Consider the following 19,035-nt stretch of genomic DNA (forward strand, 5'->3'; position numbering starts at 1 on the left):
GGATTGGATAATGGATATCCCTTCTAAACTTGTTTCAAGCCATTTGAGTTGAGTTATTGCGCCTGTTATTCAGTTATTCTTCAATAATTTTGTCTAAAACTTAAAGGTTAAAGTTGTTTTTTTTTATGCCAAAAGTTGAATTATTATATTATTAAAAATATATTTTATTGCATCTCAAATCTGGACATAATTTTCTTTTAGTCCTTTCTTTTTAAAAGAGATTATTTTCATCTCCAAATTTAAAAATAACCCACTTTTGGTAATAAGGGGTGCCAAACAGATCATAAAATAACTTTAAGGACCAAAACTAAAGTGAGATACTTTGAAATTAGGGGATAAAAATAATCACTTTTAAATTTGAAGGATAAAATATAAATTAATTTTAAATTTGAGGATAAATAGATATTTAAGTCCAAAAAAATAATGATAATCAGGTTTTACTCGTTAAAAGAAAAAAATGAAAGTTGAGTTTTGTTTGCTTAGTTCTTTTATAACTTAATAATTTTTTTATATTAAATATTTTTTATGTTTACTAATTTAATATTTAATAGACACTTTTACCTTAAAAAAGAGATAAAATTAAGTAGAAAAAGATAATAAAAGATATTTAAACTTACTATTGTTATAAATGAGAGACTAAAAAAAATAATTTTAATTTAATAAAATTGTATAATATTTTTCAAATTTGAGAAAATATTATAAGAACCTCCACAAATTCAAACACTAAAGAAAGGGATTACTCCTTTTAAAATTTATCTTGATTAACGATCAACGTTCAGTGGGCTGACCTCCCATTTCAGATTTTGGGCTTAGGCCCATACAAATTACAGCCGAGTGAAGTGGGCCGGCCCATTTAAACATCTCTCCCTAAACCCCTTAAACCCTAAAACCATTTCTGAAGCGCAGAAGCTACATAGGAGACTAACCATTTTTGATCTTGGGAATCAGATCCTCAACGTTAGTGCTTTCTACTCTCTCTTTACGCAAATATCATCTTTCTACAATTTAGTGTCACAATGTGTATATAATTTGTAAAAACATTGATTCCTTTGTTATTAATTATTATTTTCAGACACCGAAATAAGAATCAAAGTAGCGTGCGTGCGTGAATTCGATGATGTCTGGGTACGTTAGACGAGCATTCTCGTACCGGAACATGCTGTGGCTCCGAAACTCAGGTGTTGTTCGTGGTTGCGACGTGTGGTCTCCCATTCAGATGTGCGATAGCAACAGAGTGTTGACTCTTCCGGCAACGCCTAATTTTGTTGCGGAAAGTCGCAGAGCCTTTGCCAAAGGGCGAAAGTCAAGTACGTCTTTGTTTCTTATCTCGGCACAAGTGATGGTTTTTCTTGTTACCGTTTGTTTAGGTTTGAGCTTTGTTGGTTTAGTTTATGGAGGGGAATTGAATATGGACATGTAGAGGTAGTTTGGTAGGGTCATTTTGGCATTGTTTTCGGATTGAAATTGTAGTTCCAGCTGTGCAACTCTTATAATAATTAATAAATTAATAAATGTCAACATTTTAGTATTTTGAGTAATAAACATGCTCTATTCTCTTTAATTTTTTTATTCATTTTAAGTGTTCTGATTTTGATTTTCTGTTGTGAATGGATTTTCTTGGTGCTATTACGTGTTTTTTTTATGGGAATTTAGCCTAAATTTCAAGCACCAAACAAAAATTCTAGGGTGGATTTAGTTGAGACATTTCTGAAACACTGAATGGCAGTTCTGAAGATGAAGAATAAGAGAAAGTTGGGATAGTTTCTTGAATTTCACAGCATTTTTGTATGAATCAGATGCATGTGATTTTTCTAGGGTTGTTGGTGGAATTTGCTTATTGAATTGAGTTTGCAGTCTGTGAAAATGAAATGTTTAAGTAATGAGGGTTTGTAAAGTTTTATGATTGTAAGTACAAACCTACGAGGCATGCAATTCTCTTTACTGGTTGGAAATTGCAATCAGCGAACTCCAAGGATCAAGCTGTTAGATTTTGAAATTGATATGGGTTTTTTCTGATTGAAACATGTTGATATTTGATAGCTTGCCTGAACAATTTTCTTTGTTGAACTATTGTAGTGTGCAGAACTTTTAATGTCTAACTATTATCATGCATTATAAATGTTGATTTTAATGGTCATTGGTTTATACATTTTAGAGGATGAAGGGGGTGCCAGTACAATTGAAGTTCCACCAAATGCTGGTCCTACTATCAAGGCAAATGCTGTCTCGCAGATGGAGGCTGCAATGGCTGCATTATCAACAGAACTAAGCAAGCTACGAACAGGAAGGGCATCCCCAGGTATATTAATGCGTGTTTATAGATCATCTGTGTCTCTTGATAGTTAATGATCGAATGCAATAATGATGGGCATGCCTCTACAGGAATGCTTGACCATATCATTGTTGAAACTAGTGGTTTGAAGATGCCTTTGAATCGGCTTGCTGTTGTTTCAGTCTTGGATCCAAAAACCTTGTCTGTTAATCCGTATGATCCAGAGGTACTTTACCTTAGGACTTCGAGTTTGTTATTACTTATTTGTAGATTGCTTAGTACTAAACTAGTATTACTTTTGCATATGATATGCCTAACTTCTGCAGACACTTAAACAATTAGAGAATGCTATTGTTTCATCTCCATTGGGGTTAAATCCTAAATCAGATGGTGAAAGATTGATTGCTGTTATTCCACCGTAAGCACGTATTCTATTGACATTCAATTACTCATGCCTGTCCGAGTGAATTTGGTTGGATATAATAGCTATTAAAGAACTTGAATTTCAAGCTCAATATTAATTAACTAATTTACTTCTTCACTTTGAAATGACCAGATTGACCAAAGAGCATATGCAGGTAAACTCATTACACTCCAGTTAATTATTGTTTACCCTTTAAACATCTCATTTCATATATCATGCTGATATATCCTTTTTGTTTGACATTTATTTCAGGCTATGACTAAGTTGGTTGCTAAATCATGTGAAGATGCTCGTCAAAGTATTAGAAGAGCTAGGCAAAAGGTTTGGTGTGGTTTTGGTTTTGGTTTTCCTTGACATTTTTTTGGAAGGTTTGCCTTTTAGCAATTTAAGGGAATAAGAATGGTGTAGTTGTTGAAATAATGGAATTCTCCGTCACTCTGAAATCTGAATATTATCGGCTTCTTTAACTTGAATTATTTTTGCTCTGGCATTGATTTGCACTATCTTTTATGCTTAAGCATTCTTATGAGTATTGAGTTTTCAAATATGGAATTGGTGTTTTTCCGTTCACCACTCCATTCGCCCTTGAAGAAGTAGCTGCTTATGTCCTGTTCTAAAATGCATTTTTCTTAATCATTAGAGCAAATTAAATATTTCGAAACCTTAAAAAATGAAATACAGGAGATCCTGGTCTGATAGTTCTGGGCTATCTTTATATTTTCAAATTAAAAAGGGTGGTCCTGTAGTCATTATTTTTTCGGATTATACCATAATTTTCTGCAGACTCTGATGGAAGTTGTTAATTTTACAGGCAATGGATGCGATAAAGAAGTTGTATTCAAGTCTCCCCAAAGATGACATAAAAAGATTGGAGAAAGAAGTATCTAGCACATGCTAATTGCAGCTGATAAGATAACTGTAATCCATAGCTTAGGGTGTCTGATTTCTGATATTTTCTTCTTACAGGTTGATGATTTGACAAAGAAATTTATCAAGAGTGCGGAAGATATATGCAAGGCAAAAGAGAAGGAAATTAGTCAAGGTTGAGATACGGCATTTTTGTTATTTTTTGGTGGAGGATTAACTGCTTCGTTTCTCCTCTTAATTTGGTAGGACCTGACATTTTGTGGTCTTAGCCTAGTGTCAGTCAATCAGTAGTCATATATATAAGGATTATTATAGTGTTCTGGCAATCTTTTGAATACATAAAACATGATTCCCCCAGTTGAGTTGCCACATTGGTGCAGGCTGCCGTGCATTGTGGTTGATCAAAATCTTGTGCTTAATGTAACTCCGTTTGTTAGGCGAAATTTGTGAATGTTATGTTCTAATCATTGAGGGTGTGTATAGATTCAAGTGGGGGATATATAAACTAGTCGAAGCTGACACTCAATCAAGAGGGGTTTGTTGGCATCAAGTTCATTGTTTCACATGTTTTGTAGACTTGCTATTATCATTGCTTGATGCTGTTCATACTCAGTAGAATTTGTTACCATGAGTTCAAATGACATTTGATGAAATTTTAATTGAATTTTTGCATTTTAATTCATGTAGTTTTTATTTATTTGTTTACTTTTCGGTTTCATTAACAATTCATTTATATATATATATATATATATATATATATATATTAATTTTCTTCCTTTTTAATAAAGAGATATCATATATTTCTTTATCATATTTATAGCATTAATTTAGGAATAATTTAATTAGTAATATTAGAAATACATTATATTTTTTTGTCCATACTTTTAAAAAATCTATAATTTTAATCTCCTGATCAATTTCAAACTCGATTATATATGTATTAAATTTTTTTTTTGAATAAATTAAGTTTGTTAGTACTTAAATAATTTTCTTAAAAAATATTTGTGATATGAATAATCAACAAACATGTATCAATTAACATTTATGGAATACATTGATTAATGTTTAAATTATACATTAGAATTGAAATTGTAAATTTTTAATCATGAGACCATAATGTTTCAATTAAATAATAAGAGATTAAAATCATAACTTTTTATAAATGAGAGATGAAATATTTTAATTAAAAAAGAAATTAAAATCACTTATTAAAAAACAAGAAATGAAAATTAGATTTAGTCTTTCTTCTATAAGGAAAAACATATGTATTCAAAAGAAAAAGATCATTATTGAATTATTGAATTAAAACCTGAGGTTTTTATATTTTTTTAATCTTTGATATCCTCTTGAATCAACCCGTGGTTAAACCCTATCTGAACCTCTTAGAATTCTTATTCATCAACGAGCTATTCTTGCTAATCTTGTTGATCAGGGAAAAACTAAAGCTACACAATATGTAATTAGTTAAAGAACTTAATACCTGCAACATTTGAGTATTTCTCATATTTATTATATTTTGTAGATACTTCATTTTAATAACCAGAAAAGCTCTTTGAAACAACGTTGTTGGTATTCTTCAAAGGCTATATATACCGCAGGACATGCAATAGTCTATAGAATTTTTTGAATTTGCAGATTTATGCATGCTTCTTTCTCCTTTCTATTTTTTTTTATTTTTTCCTTATTGGTTAGAGTGTTGACCCTCTGAGTAGTGAATACCATGCTCTTCAAACATGACGGAATATTCATTCACATTCACAGGGAATTCGAAATGCTGGTTAAAGATTAAAATGTAGATTTTTATTTTTATTTTTATTGGAAGCATAAATACGTACTCTTCCATAAGCGCGCGAAGGTTATTTGTGTGTGTTTGGAAGTGGAGAGGTCTAGAAAGAATCAGATGCTTGCTATGGAAGATTGTTCATGGAATGCTTTCAACAAATTCGTTACGCAGCTGTGGAATGACTCAGGATGATGTCTTTCATACACAAAGATTGTTCTTTGAGATAATATTGTACACAAAAAGTTGGTGAGAGAGGGTCCATGGACAGTGTGTGGGACAAATAATAATTTGAAAAGAGATTCTTTTTTACCCTCAGGAAAACTATTGCCTCATTCATTCATGGAACACAACTGTTAAGTTAAAGTTTGTGTTGTCGGAAAGATCGTCCAATATTGTAGTTTTCACAAAGTAGTTTTAACAAAGCTTATGTAAAATGTGCACAAATAATACTCAAGCTATTAATGAATTCTCCAACTTTTGAGATATTTTTATATTTCCATTTGGTTGTTGCTGTGTTGATGCATGATTAGTAAGTTGAATGCTCTTTCGGTCATATGTATAACTTTTTGATGTTTATGTTGCATTTCACTTTTCGATCTATGGAATAACCTCAATTTGGTGTTTTAGGGATACAGGTATTTTATTAAAGAGATGGCGATCAACAACAAGGGATTCTTGGGGAAAGAAAAAAACAATGCTGCCGTGAATAATTGCCTCTGACGGCGGCAAACGATGGTCGGAAGGTTGCTGGGAAGGAGGAGAAATACATCTAGTGTGAGTAATGTAAATTGCAACCATATAAATCAGATGAATCTAACCGTTGATAAAATTGGTTTATCATGAACCACTTAAAAAGCTTTTCCACCGTAGTTAGGACAAATAATTTGGAAATATATTATTTTTTTACACTCAGGAAATTTATAGCCGCTCATTTATTCATGGAATACAGCTGTTACAGTTTGTGTTGTCGGAAAGACTTAACAATTATTGGTTCATTGACCCATCAAAGAAAACGATGTTCAACCCACTACCTCAAAGTAAAGCCATGATCCATAGTTACTCATTTTCATTCATATGCATTGAGACATTGGCATAAGCTGCACTTTCATTCATCCATTTTCAACCATGGCAGTAGAATTAATTGCTGGTGCTCTTCTTTCTTCTTTCCTTCAAGTTGCATTTGAGAAGCTTGCTTCTCCTCAAGTTCTGGACTTCTTTCACGGAAAAAAACTTGATGAGACGCTTCTGAGAAAGTTGAAAATTAAGCTGCAGTCCATCGATGCTCTGGCTGATGATGCAGAACGAAAGCAGTTCGCAGATCCACGCGTGAGAAACTGGCTTCTTGAGGTCAAAGATATGGTTTTTGATGCAGAGGATCTCTTGGATGAAATACAACATGAATCATCCAAATGGGAACTGGAAGCTGAATCTGAATCTCAGACCTGTACGAGCTGTACTTGCAAGGTACCAAATTTCTTCAAATCTTCTCCTGCTAGTTTCTTTAACAGGGAAATTAAATCCAGGATGGAAAAAATCCTTGATAGCTTAGAATTTCTCTCAAGCCAAAAGGATGATCTAGGCTTGAAAAATGCTAGTGGTGTTGGCGTTGGATCAGAATTGGGTAGTGCAGTACCACAGATATCACAATCAACATCTTCGGTGGTTGAAAGTGATATTTATGGCAGAGATAAAGACAAAAAAATGATTTTTGATTGGCTGACATCTGACAATGGCAATCCTAACCAGCCATCGATACTTTCTATTGTGGGCATGGGTGGGATGGGTAAGACCACACTTGCTCAACATGTATTCAATGACCCTAGGATCCAGGAGGCTAGATTTGATGTCAAAGCTTGGGTCTGTGTTTCAGATGATTTTGATGCTTTCAGGGTAACAAGAACAATTCTTGAGGCCATCACTAAATCGACTGATGATAGTAGAGACCTAGAGATGGTTCACGGAAGATTGAAAGAAAAATTGACGGGGAAGAGATTTCTTCTTGTTTTGGATGACGTTTGGAACGAAAACCGACTTAAATGGGAAGCTGTGCTAAAACATCTTGTTTTTGGGGCTCAGGGGAGTAGAATTATTGCCACCACACGTAGTAAGGAAGTTGCTTCTACCATGAGGTCAAGAGAACACCTCCTGGAGCAATTACAAGAAGATCATTGCTGGAAGTTGTTTGCTAAACATGCATTCCAAGATGATAATATTCAACCAAATCCAGATTGCAAGGAGATTGGTACGAAGATAGTTGAAAAATGTAAAGGACTTCCTCTGGCCTTGAAAACAATGGGAAGTCTATTACACGACAAGTCATCTGTTACGGAATGGAAAAGCATATTGCAGAGCGAGATATGGGAATTTTCAACAGAGCGTAGTGATATTGTACCTGCTTTAGCACTAAGCTATCACCATCTTCCTTCTCATCTCAAGAGATGTTTTGCTTATTGTGCCTTATTCCCCAAAGATTATGTGTTTGATAAGGAGTGCTTAATACAATTGTGGATGGCTGAAAAATTTCTACAATGTTCTCAACAGGGTAAGAGTCCAGAAGAAGTTGGTGAACAATACTTCAATGATCTATTATCAAGGTGCTTCTTTCAACAATCAAGCAACACAAAGAGAACACAATTTGTCATGCATGACCTTCTCAACAACACAAAGAGAACACAATTTGTCATGCATGACCTTCTCAACGATTTGGCAAGATTTATTTGTGGGGACATTTGTTTCAGATTGGATGGTGATCAAACAAAAGGTACACCAAAAGCACCCCGTCACTTTTCAGTTGCAATCGAACACGTTCGATACTTTGATGGGTTTGGAACTCTATGTGATGCAAAAAAGTTACGTTCATATATGCCAACAAGTAACAAAAAGCATTTTGGTTACTTCCCTTATTGGGATTGCAATATGTCGATACATGAACTGGTCTCCAAGTTTAAGTTCTTACGTGTCTTATCTTTATCTCATTGTTCTAACCTAAGAGAGGTGCCTGACTCTGTGGGTAATCTTAAATATCTCCATTCATTAGACCTTTCAAATACTGACATTGAAAAATTACCTGAAACAACATGTTCACTCTACAACTTGCAAATACTGAAGCTAAATGGTTGTAATAAATTGAAGGAGCTGCCCTCAAATTTACATAAACTCACTGATTTGCATCGCCTTGAATTAATAAACACTGGAGTGAGAAAGGTACCAGCACATTTGGGAAAACTGAAGTATCTTCAGGTATCAATGAGTCCGTTTAAGGTTGGCAAAAGTAGGGAGTTCAGTATCCAGCAGCTAGGAGAACTCAATCTTCATGGAAGTCTATCAATTCAGAACCTGCAGAATGTCGAGAGTCCCTCGGATGCATTAGCAGTGGATTTGAAAAATAAAACACACCTTCTGGAGGTAGAGTTAGAATGGGATTCAGACTGGAACCCTGATGATTCAACAAAAGAAAGGGATGAAATTGTAATCGAGAATCTACAGCCTTCCAAACACTTGGAGAAGTTGAGGATGAGAAACTATGGGGGTAAACAATTTCCAAGGTGGTTATTAAACAATTCATTATTGAATGTGGTGTCCTTAACCTTGGAGAACTGTCAATCTTGCCAACGTTTGCCTCCCCTTGGACGTTTGAAATTTCTGAAGAAGCTTTCAATTAAAGGGCTTGATGGGATTGCGAGTATTAATGCTGATTTTTTCGGGAGTAGCTCTTGTTCATTTACGTCCTTGGAATCTTTGATGTTCCACAGTATGAAGGAATGGGAAGAATGGGAATGTAAAGGTGTGACAGGTGCTTTTCCACGTCTTCAACGTCTTTCTATAGAGTATTGTCCCAAGCTGAAAGGGCACTTGCCAGAGCAACTATGTCATTTAAATGATCTAAAGATTTATGGGTGCGAACAACTTGTACCTTCTGCTCTCAGTGCCCCTGATATTCATCAATTATCCCTAGGAGACTGTGGAAAGCTGCAAATTGCTCATCCGACAACTTTGAAAGAGCTTACCATTACAGGTCACAACGTGGAGGCAGCCTTACTCGAACAGATTGGACGCAGTTACTCTTGTTCAAATAACAATATTCCCATGCACAGTTGCTATGATTTCCTTGTAAGGTTGGTCATCAATGGTGGCTGCGACTCTCTAACGACCATTCCACTAGATATGTTCCCAAAACTCAGGGGGCTTGATATCGGGAAGTGTCCTAACCTACAGAGGATTTCACAGGGGCAGGCTCATAATCATCTCCAGCATCTGTATATCGATGAGTGCCCCCAATTAGAATCATTGCCTGAAGGAATGCATGTCCTCCTTCCATCTCTTGATGATCTGTGGATACAGGATTGTCCAAAAGTTGAAATGTTTCCCGAAGGAGGTTTGCCATCAAATTTAAAATGTATGCATCTCGATGGTTGTTCCAAACTTATGTCGTTATTGAAAAGTGCCTTGGGAGGCAATCACTCTCTAGAAAGCTTATATATTGAAGGAGTGGATGTTGAGTGTCTTCCTGACGAAGGTGTACTGCCACACTCTCTTGTTACTCTATGGATCAGGGACTGTCCAGATCTAAAAAGACTGGACTACAAAGGTCTCTGCCACCTCTCCTCTCTCAAGATATTGCATCTTTATAAGTGCCCCAGGCTCCAATGCTTACCAGAGGAGGGTCTGCCCAAATCCATTTCATATTTGGGGATTTGGGGGTGTCCGTTGCTCAAACAACGTTGCCGGGAACCCCAAGGCGAAGACTGGCCAAAGATTGCTCACATTGAACACGTGAATATAAGGTAGTGAGGTTGATTTAAAAGAATAATGGTGAAAGTTGTAGATGCTTCTCTATTGCCTGCAATTTACTAATTAATTGTTTTCTAAACTTATTTTTGCTTTCTGCTTGCTAGACGCCACCGCTCAGTTATTTATTATTCGACTAAATAATTGTTTAATATAGTTTCAAGTGATTGATTCTGCTTGGTTAAAATATTTCACTCTTCAATTTTACTAATAATCTTTTCGATAAATTATTATGTTACCGACATCATGTTTTCGACATATTGTTAATTAACTTGAAGAGTTTTAAGTTCTAAAGAGATGATAGGTTTAATATAATTAAAGGTGATTTCAGCCTCACGTGTTGAGTAATATGGAATTCAATTTATTGCATTAGTATCATTTATATAATTTTTTTTATTTTTAAAAAAATAAAATTGAACTTTAAAAATAAATTAGAGAACTAAAATAGTAATTAAACCTATAATTTACTACTCTTTCAATTCATTCATATTCTTAAAAAAATTTATTAATTTAACTAGTAATATTAAATTTATTAGTAACTTATATTATTTTTCTAAATTATTCTTAAAATTATTGAGACTCATTATCACTCTTTTTTCACTTAATTACTTTCTAGTTAATTAATGAATGTGTGTTAATCTTTTTCTTTGATCTTTATAAGAGAGAATGTATTTATATTTTTAATTGATATTTATTATAAAATAATTAAGAGTATTCTGATAAAAAAATAATTAATGTGAAAGAGGACTTAAAAATAATATTATAAAAAAGATAAAAAAAATCTTATTATAAGGATGGAGGTAGTAATTGAAGCGTACATACAAATTTATGTTAAAATTATAATAATACTTCAATCAATTACTATATAATCATTTATAAATAAAAAATAATTATTATTATATATATATATATATATATTTCAAATTTTATTTTTATTTAATTTTATATAATTAATTAACTTCTTTATAAAAAAACTTAAGATAACACTATAATTAATTAATTACATAAAAAATAATATATCATAATTATAAATATATTTATAATTAAAAATAAAAAAATAAAATTTTCAAAAAATGAAAATAATCTATTTTTTATTAAAATATATTAACTATTTCAAAACAACATTCTAAATAATATATTATAATTAAAAAATACAATAAATATTTAAAAACATAGCTCAAAGTAATCTATTTTTATTTATAATACATAAAATAGATATTTAAAAATAAAATAAAATAAATATATTTAAAATTGAAAAATAACTATTTATAAACATAATTCAAAATAAACTATTTTTATTTAAAAAATAAACAATAGCTATTTAAAAAATAAAATTAATATATTTACAATTAAAAAAGATTAACTATTTAAAAACATAATTCAAAATAAAATATTTTTTATTTAAAAAAACAATAGCTATTTTAAAAAAATTAATATATTTACAATTTAAAAATTAAATATTTAAAAGCATAATTCAAAATAAACTATTTTTATTTTAAAAAAGAAAAAATAGATATTCAAAAACAAAAAGAAAATTAATATATCTACAATTAAAAAAATTAAATATTTAAAAACATAATTCAAAATAAACTATTATTATTTATAAAAAAATAGCTATTTAAAAAAAAAAAATTAAGATATTTAAAATTTTAAAAAAAATTAACTATTTAAAAATATAATTCAAAATAAAATATTTTTATTTTAAAAAAGAAACAATAACTATTTTAATAAAATAAAATTAATATACTTAAAATTAAAAAAATTACTATTTAAAAACATAATTTAAAATAATCTATTTTTATTTAAAAAATATACAATAACTATTTACAAACAGAAAACAAAATAATATATTTATACTTAATAAAAACAATAACAATTTAGAAACAAAAATTAAAATAGTAATTTTTATAAATAATAAATATTTATTATTAAAAAAATAAATTAATTTATTAATGATTAAAAAACATGCAAATTATATAAATATGAATTTATGTAATCCATGTGTTTTTTTAATTATAAACTCATACGAATTAGTCTTATAACTCATACGAATTAGTTATACGGATTCTAAAGAAGACAAAGCAACCATTAGAAAAGAGAAGAAGAAACCTTACCTCGACGGTGGAAACGTTCTCAAAGCCAGCAATAGAAGCACTCAACGGCAGTAGCACAACACAAAACAAAAAAGAGGATGCAAGAAGACAAAGAAAGAAGTGAGACGAAGAAAGAAGAAGTGGCGTACAAACAAAGAATAGGAGGGAAGGTTTTTAAAATTTGAGTGAAGGACATTTTTGTCACTTTATTTAAATGATTGGTGCACAAACAATATTACGGGGTGCACCTAACACTAGCGTTCCTGTATATAAGCAATTGAAAGGGGAAGATGAGGGTTTGCCCAGAAACCAAAAAGCAAAGACTTGCCAAAGATTGCTCACATTGAATTCCTTGGAGATTTCACCTTGATAATGGTGTTGATTTTTTTAACCATGGTAATCCAATTAGCATTATTTAGGGGAGGGGGGGGGGGGGGGGGGAATGGGTTTGTATGACCACACTAATATTCAATACGGCAAAGTAAATTTTTGCATTAGTTGAATTTTTTGTTTTCCATTTTTTTGTATTAAAATTGGTATATGATAATTGGTTATAAAAGTGAGTCAAATTATTTCTTAACTTTAACGTTCAAATAGAAAATTTTATGCTATATGACCATGCTGCCGTGAAGAACTCACTAAACTCATTCTAAATGAAGTGCTTATAAGTTTTATCCGATCGATATATTTTCAATCGATGTCATCGTATTGGTAGACATGACATAAGGGATAAAATGTTTGAAGTTTAGATTGGACACATCAGAGTCATTATGAGGAATTTAAAAGGAGATTGGATGTTCGGAGTGTAAGAATTTAGGACTCTTGGATTTTGTAGTTTGGATGATAAAAATATTTTTAGTCTTTACTATTAACTTCTTAGCAAAAGGTAAAGGGTAACACTCACTAGTATCTATGGTATAATATTGCTATGTGATGCTTAATTTGTTTTCTTCTAAATTTCTAAAAGAAATGCTATTTATCTACTTTAAAATGAACTTTTAAGATAAAAAATAAGAATTTCAGATTTTAGAAACAACAACAAAATCTTATATCATTAGATGAAGTCAGTTACATGAATCACATAACTTTATTTGACACAATTGAAAATTGAAATTTTAAAAATTAATATATTATCAAATCTTAAGTTTCCCTTGATGAGTTGCTTCAATGTTCTTTTCAATCTCTCTTTTTCCTAGGCTAAAAATCATAACATCTACTATTCTAAGTGATGCCTCTTGTTGTCTTTTTTGTAAATGCCCAAAGATTTTGGAAAGGTCGGAAGAAAAATATTTGAGAGACATTTTTTTTACTCATTTTAAAGGAATGGTAAATAATTAATTTTAAATTTTAGAGGGATGATAAATAATGAAAAAAAGCAAACTATGTTTTTTCTACTATAACTTTTTAAAAAAATTTATTTTTGTCCCTGAACTTTTTGAAGATTAATCATAATCCTCCAACTTTTATTCTGTTTATGATTTCCGTCTTTTTCATCTATTTTGGATATTAACTAATGAGTGACACTTGATTTATTATTATTACATTTCCTTATAACTAAAAATCATCAGAAATTATTATTATTTTTCTTTATTTTCCAAATTTGTCTCTTGTGGTTCTTCTCCCTCATGTACAATTCTTTCCCAGCGCAGTCCCATTGTCACTACTACCCCTTTCACCTCCACCCACCATCATTGCTACTTCAATGAAAATGCTCTGTCAACACAAGAAGTTCCTTGAGAGGAATGTTTATGGATCAAGGTCTACCCTTGACCCAACCAGATCCAATTATGTTGGGTTGACTTCTTTTTTTAAGTGTTTATGTTAAATTCGACCCAACTCAATTAAGCCTTGATTATATACAAATTAGATAACAAGATCTATTTTTTAACTTGATTCAACCAGACCTAACTCATATCATATAATTAAATTTATTATTATATATAAATTACTTATTAAATACAAAACATATTAATTTTTAGTTCACATAATTTATTAAATTAAATCACCCATGAATTTTTTCTTTTTTAAGTTAATATTTTTATCATTGTCTTGATTTTGTTTATGTTTGTCATGCTAATACAATATTTTATTTATATCTAAAATAAAAATATCGTATTAGAATTGAAATAGTTAATTTTATTAGTCAAATATTGTCTCTTTTGAATACATTTAGTCATTATATACTTACAAAGTTTTAGGAAAAACAAATTATTATTCTATAAAAATTTAGATTTTGCCTTTGTATTTTTTTGTGTGGTTTTGTTCTTTTGGTCAATTGTCGAAGTGGATGTTGACAACAACGGGATTTTAGATAATGGGTTTTATTTTTTTTTTTTTTGTGTGTGTGTGCAAAGGAGCCATCATGTTGTCGTAGTTTGAGGTGGTTGAGGGAGCAAACAAGGTGCAATAGAGGAATTGCAAGATCTATTTGATGGTGACAATGAAGGTTGATGGTGGTTTGAAAATTTGTAAACAGGGTGGTTTGAAGACTTGTTAGATCTACGTAGGGTTTGAAGATTTTGTGTCCATGGTCATGGATTTGACTTTACCCATTAAAAATTGAATCTTGGCTAAATTTGAAGAATGAAGCTTGCCCGTTTCCATGAAATTTGAAGAATGAAACTTACCTTTGAGTTTGTTGATCTGATTTGTGTTTCAATCTTAATTTGAAATCGTGCATAAGATGGATTTTGATTTAGGCGAATCATTTTTGTGCTTGAATTTAAAATTGAGATATAGTAATTTGTGAAGGCTTTTAGTTGCTAGAATATGTTTAAGACTTTTCAAATAAGTTATTCATGTAATTTTTGGCAATTTTTAGCCACCAAGAAATAAAAAAATAATAATAAACGAATGTTAGGTCACCAGTTAATGTCTAAAATAGATAAAAAGGATGAAAACTGTAAATGTAATAAAAGTTGAAGGATTAAGAAAAATTTTCAAAAAGTTTCGGGATGAAAGACAGAAATTTAAAAAAGTTAAAGGATGAAGAATATAGTTCCGCTCTAGAAAAAATTTATAGGAACCAAAATCAAAACATGCTCATTTTATAGAAACTAAAAATATATTTAAGCCTAAGAGTATATAAAAAAAAGAGTAATAGGTGAATGTGTCAACCATCAAATCACCATTTCATATATCAACAATGTGATGAGCCTTTATAGAAGACCCTTCTTCAAAAGGACAAATGTTTTCAATAGGATTACACAAATTCTTCCATCTAACGGAAATTCTATGTTCCATTTCTAATCTGAGTAGATTTTTGTGATCATCTACTACTTTTCATTGACTTCATGCATAAAAGATAAACTGCTCTGTCAAAAAAAAGAAGATAAACTGCCCTTATAAGCAAAATGCACCTGTGTAGGGAGTAAACTACAGATAGGTAGGGTTTTGCCGTTCAAAATTAAACACATAAAGCCAAGTTGCAAAAGATTGTAGCTTCCATGACAGAATGCTTTGCTTCATATCATTTATTCCAGAAAGGCCAAATTTTTTAAGTGGCATTATCTACATGCAAAAATCAAAAGGTCAGGGGAAGTTGACAGAAGAAAAAAAGGAGGGAAAAGGAAGCAGAGGCTTGGGTGGTGGTGAGTCATCATATCATATATACACAAACTTACTCCAGAACATCTTGCCATCAATAAGGTCAAAAGGAACAGGACCAAATTTTCTTGAATCGTTGCTGTTATACTTGTTATCTCCCTCTACCCAAACCGCACCCTTTGGAACCAATAGAGGGAAGGCATACTTAGACAATGAAATCTCCAAAACACATTTCAGCAATGGAAAAAATTAATTATTGTCAAAATTCTCTAGACCAAAGGCTATCGAATATCAAGCCAATTCTTAATGTGAAGAAGCAAGGATGCCAGATACCAGTCATCCCAAAAATAACAATTGAAATACTAGCAAAGCAAAACCCATAATCAAAATGATCACAAAAAATGAGAATTTTATTTTTATAAGAAATTGACCATACCACAATCGTCTTAGACTTATCACCGTTATCAGGAGAGGAAATTTTTGTAAAACTATCACTCTCCAATTCATAGGTCTCAGGATTGGAAATGAATGTAACGCTATCACCCTCCATGATTGAGAACATATATCAAACAGTTTGCGGTCTAAATCAAACATAACAGCAAACAAAGTGAATATTATCAATAAAATCAAGAATAAACATCCAAATTGACCCTAAAAGAACAACAGACATAAGCAGCGTGAGTTCTTCTAAGTTACTTAGGGCTTGCATATATAGCTATTTATCGGTGATTAGAATGAAATTTTTGCAATGGATGAAACTAATAATCAAGGGAATTGGGATTGAAGGAAGAAATCTCGAAATTAGTTAGTTACCTCTGAGGAGCGAACTCAACTCCCCAATAGTTCTCTACTTAGCGTTGAGGCGAGAAAAGGCTGAGTGGGTGAAAATGCTCGAATGAAGAAAATTATAACCGTTCTAAAACTGGTACTTACGCAAATCTATGAAAATAAACTTGCCCAATGTCCATGCATACAAAATAAAATAAAAAAAGGTGCCCCTTTATGCCCACACACCACCTAAAGATGAAAGTCTTAAAACCAAGCATAGCCTTTGTTGATGCAGGATCCTGGTCACGATTCAATTTTTTGCCTCATATCAATCAAACCCAACAATTAATAACTTTACATAGAGATACATTTTAATTGAAAAGGACCAAGAATGATATGTGCATTGTGATCACTGAATAATTGCAGATTTGATTAATCAAGCATGACACGTTCCGGATGAGAGAAATTGTGGACATCACACCTGTATGTGTGACGGAAGTAGGAAAACACTAGCAACCGGCGGGAAAAAAATTAAAAAAGAAAGGCACTACATTTGGGTAAGATTGTTTCACATACGTGGTGGGATTTATATTTTTTTTTTTACTGAAAGGTTATATAAAATTCATTAAAAAATCAATAAAAAATAATTCATTAAAATTCGTATGATTTCGAATATGAAGAAGTTTTTTTAAGTTGTAAAATTTCTTCATAGGATATCATCAAATCTTTTTGACATTAAAAAAATCTTAAAAGTCTTTATTCAATATTATAAAAAATTATTTTATTCAAAAGTCTTAATTGAATATTACAGAATTTTTTTTATAAAAATAAGTCTTTTAAAATTATTTAAAATCTCAATTAAATATATATTCTTAGTTTCATTTTAGTATATTAATTTTTTTTTATATTTTCAAAATATATCATTTAGTCATTCATTTAATTGTTGCTTCCAAATTTTAATATTTCGTTAACATATAAATTTTAAAATAATTAATTAAAAAATCATTTAAAAAATATCAAGTGAGGAATGGAGAACTTTGATGTTTTGTTGATGCTTTTGGACTCAAAAGAAATGAGCATAATGATTTGTGTATGAGAATAGTACTGATGTAATTTATTAGGGTGTCTCTCATATCCTGTTGTAAATTGTTTAAGGCAACTTGGTATATGAAATCACAAGGCTAGTTTAATTACTTTGGTAGTTTATTTGAAAAATCAAGATAGCTTATCTTATAAATTATTTTAGGACAAATGATTATTTTTGTCCTAAATGTGTGAATCAATGTCAATTAAAGCAAAATATTGTTCCTGATTATATATTTAAAGACTAAATTGGATTTTCCTTTTTTTAGATACTAAATTGTCATTAGTTTAAACATTTAAGAATTAAAATGTTTGTTGATACTGGAATAATGTATAAGATGGGAGAGACCCTAATAAATTACAACACCATTCTCATTCACAAATGATTATGCTCCTTTCTTTTGAGTCCAAAAGCGTCAATGCAAGGAAGTATCAAAGTTCTCCATCCCTCACTTGATATTTTCCATACCTTGATATTTGAAGGATACCCATCTTCAATTGTTGTCCAATTGACGCGGACATATCTCATCTCATTTGATGAAAGGGAATTAAATCCTTCTCAAAGTTGAGTCATTGCAGAGGAGTTAGTTAATAAGGAAGACCAACAAATTCACACATACAACAAAACCGAAAGAAAATCAATGTTATCCATTTAATATATCATCTTAAAGAACAAGTATGTACATGTGCTTTGGTTTGGGTTCATGTTTTGATGTGACAAAGCTCATCAATGTTTTGCTGTACATTTGGTGTCTCACCATCGGCTCCAAAACACACCTAATTACTTGTAACAATAAACAATCACAATTGATAAAACAGTTTTTCGCAAAAGATGTCATGAGTGTAATTTAAAACATAACCCAATAATAAGTTACCATAGCTATCATTTATTATCATGATAATCAATTGATTGCTAAAACCTTATCAAATAATATTTTATAATCATTATCAAATAATGATTGGAAATCTTATCTAGTAATTATTTGTAATAGATATCATTATGATGAATTAGTAAATGTATGTATCATTTATAGTGTTTTAAAGGTTAAAGTTGAGGTCAACATAGATAGTGTCAATGATAGATTTAGTGGTGTTGGTGATGTCCTAAGAAGTAACAAAAATTCAAACATTAAACTATTTGGTTAATGAACTTAAGTCATTATCACTTTTGCAAATCTGTATTAGTGTTACCAGCATGAATGAGAAAGAGTGTCGTTAGAATTGAAAAAAAGATAAACAAATAAAGAGATAATACTTTGTGATAAAGACTCATAATGGTATCTCCTATTAACTTAAGAAGCTCATAACTTAAGAAGCTCATAAGAATTTCTTTTAAAAGTTTCTTATTTTCAAATATGTAACCAAGAATTATCTCATATTTTAAAAAATATCTAATTAATAATCTTGATTG

General features: G+C 30.9%; 3 protein-coding genes across 5 annotated transcripts; 2 read left to right on the forward strand and 1 right to left on the reverse strand.

Moving 5' to 3' along the window:
- The first annotated feature begins 816 nt into the window (after positions 1 to 816).
- On the forward strand, positions 817 to 4,227 carry LOC114374578 (ribosome-recycling factor). Its single transcript, XM_028332240.1, has 9 exons — positions 817 to 957; positions 1,073 to 1,307; positions 2,156 to 2,299; positions 2,383 to 2,498; positions 2,599 to 2,690; positions 2,829 to 2,850; positions 2,949 to 3,017; positions 3,508 to 3,576; positions 3,663 to 4,227. The coding sequence occupies exons 2-9, from the start codon at positions 1,115 to 1,117 to the stop codon at positions 3,741 to 3,743; spliced, it is 786 nt and encodes a 261-aa protein (XP_028188041.1). The 5' UTR covers positions 817 to 957; positions 1,073 to 1,114; the 3' UTR covers positions 3,744 to 4,227.
- Positions 4,228 to 6,015: 1,788 nt separating this feature from the next.
- On the forward strand, positions 6,016 to 10,303 carry LOC114376778 (putative disease resistance protein At3g14460). The gene has a single exon (XM_028335045.1). The coding sequence runs from the start codon at positions 6,472 to 6,474 to the stop codon at positions 10,132 to 10,134; it is 3,663 nt and encodes a 1,220-aa protein (XP_028190846.1). The 5' UTR covers positions 6,016 to 6,471; the 3' UTR covers positions 10,135 to 10,303.
- Positions 10,304 to 15,324: 5,021 nt separating this feature from the next.
- On the reverse strand, positions 15,325 to 17,083 carry LOC114375697 (mitochondrial inner membrane protease subunit 1-like). Of its 3 annotated transcripts, XR_003658823.1 has the most exons (4): positions 16,587 to 17,083; positions 16,210 to 16,354; positions 15,847 to 15,950; positions 15,325 to 15,737 (listed from the first exon to the last, which is right to left on the reverse strand). XR_003658823.1 is itself a non-coding variant. In XM_028333546.1 (3 exons), exons 1-3 carry the CDS (start codon positions 16,333 to 16,335, stop codon positions 15,724 to 15,726), a joined length of 240 nt encoding a protein of 79 aa, XP_028189347.1. In that variant the 5' UTR covers positions 16,336 to 17,083; the 3' UTR covers positions 15,325 to 15,723. The 3 variants fall into 3 exon arrangements, 1 of the variants encoding a protein (XP_028189347.1); XR_003658822.1 differs by having other exon boundaries at positions 16,210 to 17,083; XM_028333546.1 differs by having other exon boundaries at positions 15,851 to 15,950; positions 16,210 to 17,083.
- Positions 17,084 to 19,035: the final 1,952 nt, after the last annotated feature.

Source organism: Glycine soja, chromosome 11 (assembly GCF_004193775.1).
Source record: "Glycine soja cultivar W05 chromosome 11, ASM419377v2, whole genome shotgun sequence".
Taxonomy (NCBI): domain Eukaryota; kingdom Viridiplantae; phylum Streptophyta; class Magnoliopsida; order Fabales; family Fabaceae; genus Glycine; species Glycine soja.

Coding starts and splice junctions, on each gene's coding strand:
- LOC114374578 (XM_028332240.1), top strand. CDS start 1,115: ATGATGTCTGGGTACGTTAGACGAGCATTCTCGTACCGGAACATGCTG. Junction 2,300..2,382: donor AACAGGAAGGGCATCCCCAG/GTATATTAATGC, acceptor ATGCCTCTACAG/GAATGCTTGACCATATCATT. Junction 3,577..3,662: donor TAAAAAGATTGGAGAAAGAA/GTATCTAGCACA, acceptor TTCTTCTTACAG/GTTGATGATTTGACAAAGAA.
- LOC114376778 (XM_028335045.1), top strand. CDS start 6,472: ATGGCAGTAGAATTAATTGCTGGTGCTCTTCTTTCTTCTTTCCTTCAA.
- LOC114375697 (XM_028333546.1), bottom strand. CDS start 16,335: ATGTTCTCAATCATGGAGGGTGATAGCGTTACATTCATTTCCAATCCT. Junction 15,951..16,209: donor ATAAGTCTAAGACGATTGTG/GTATGGTCAATT, acceptor TTGGTTCCAAAG/GGTGCGGTTTGGGTAGAGGG.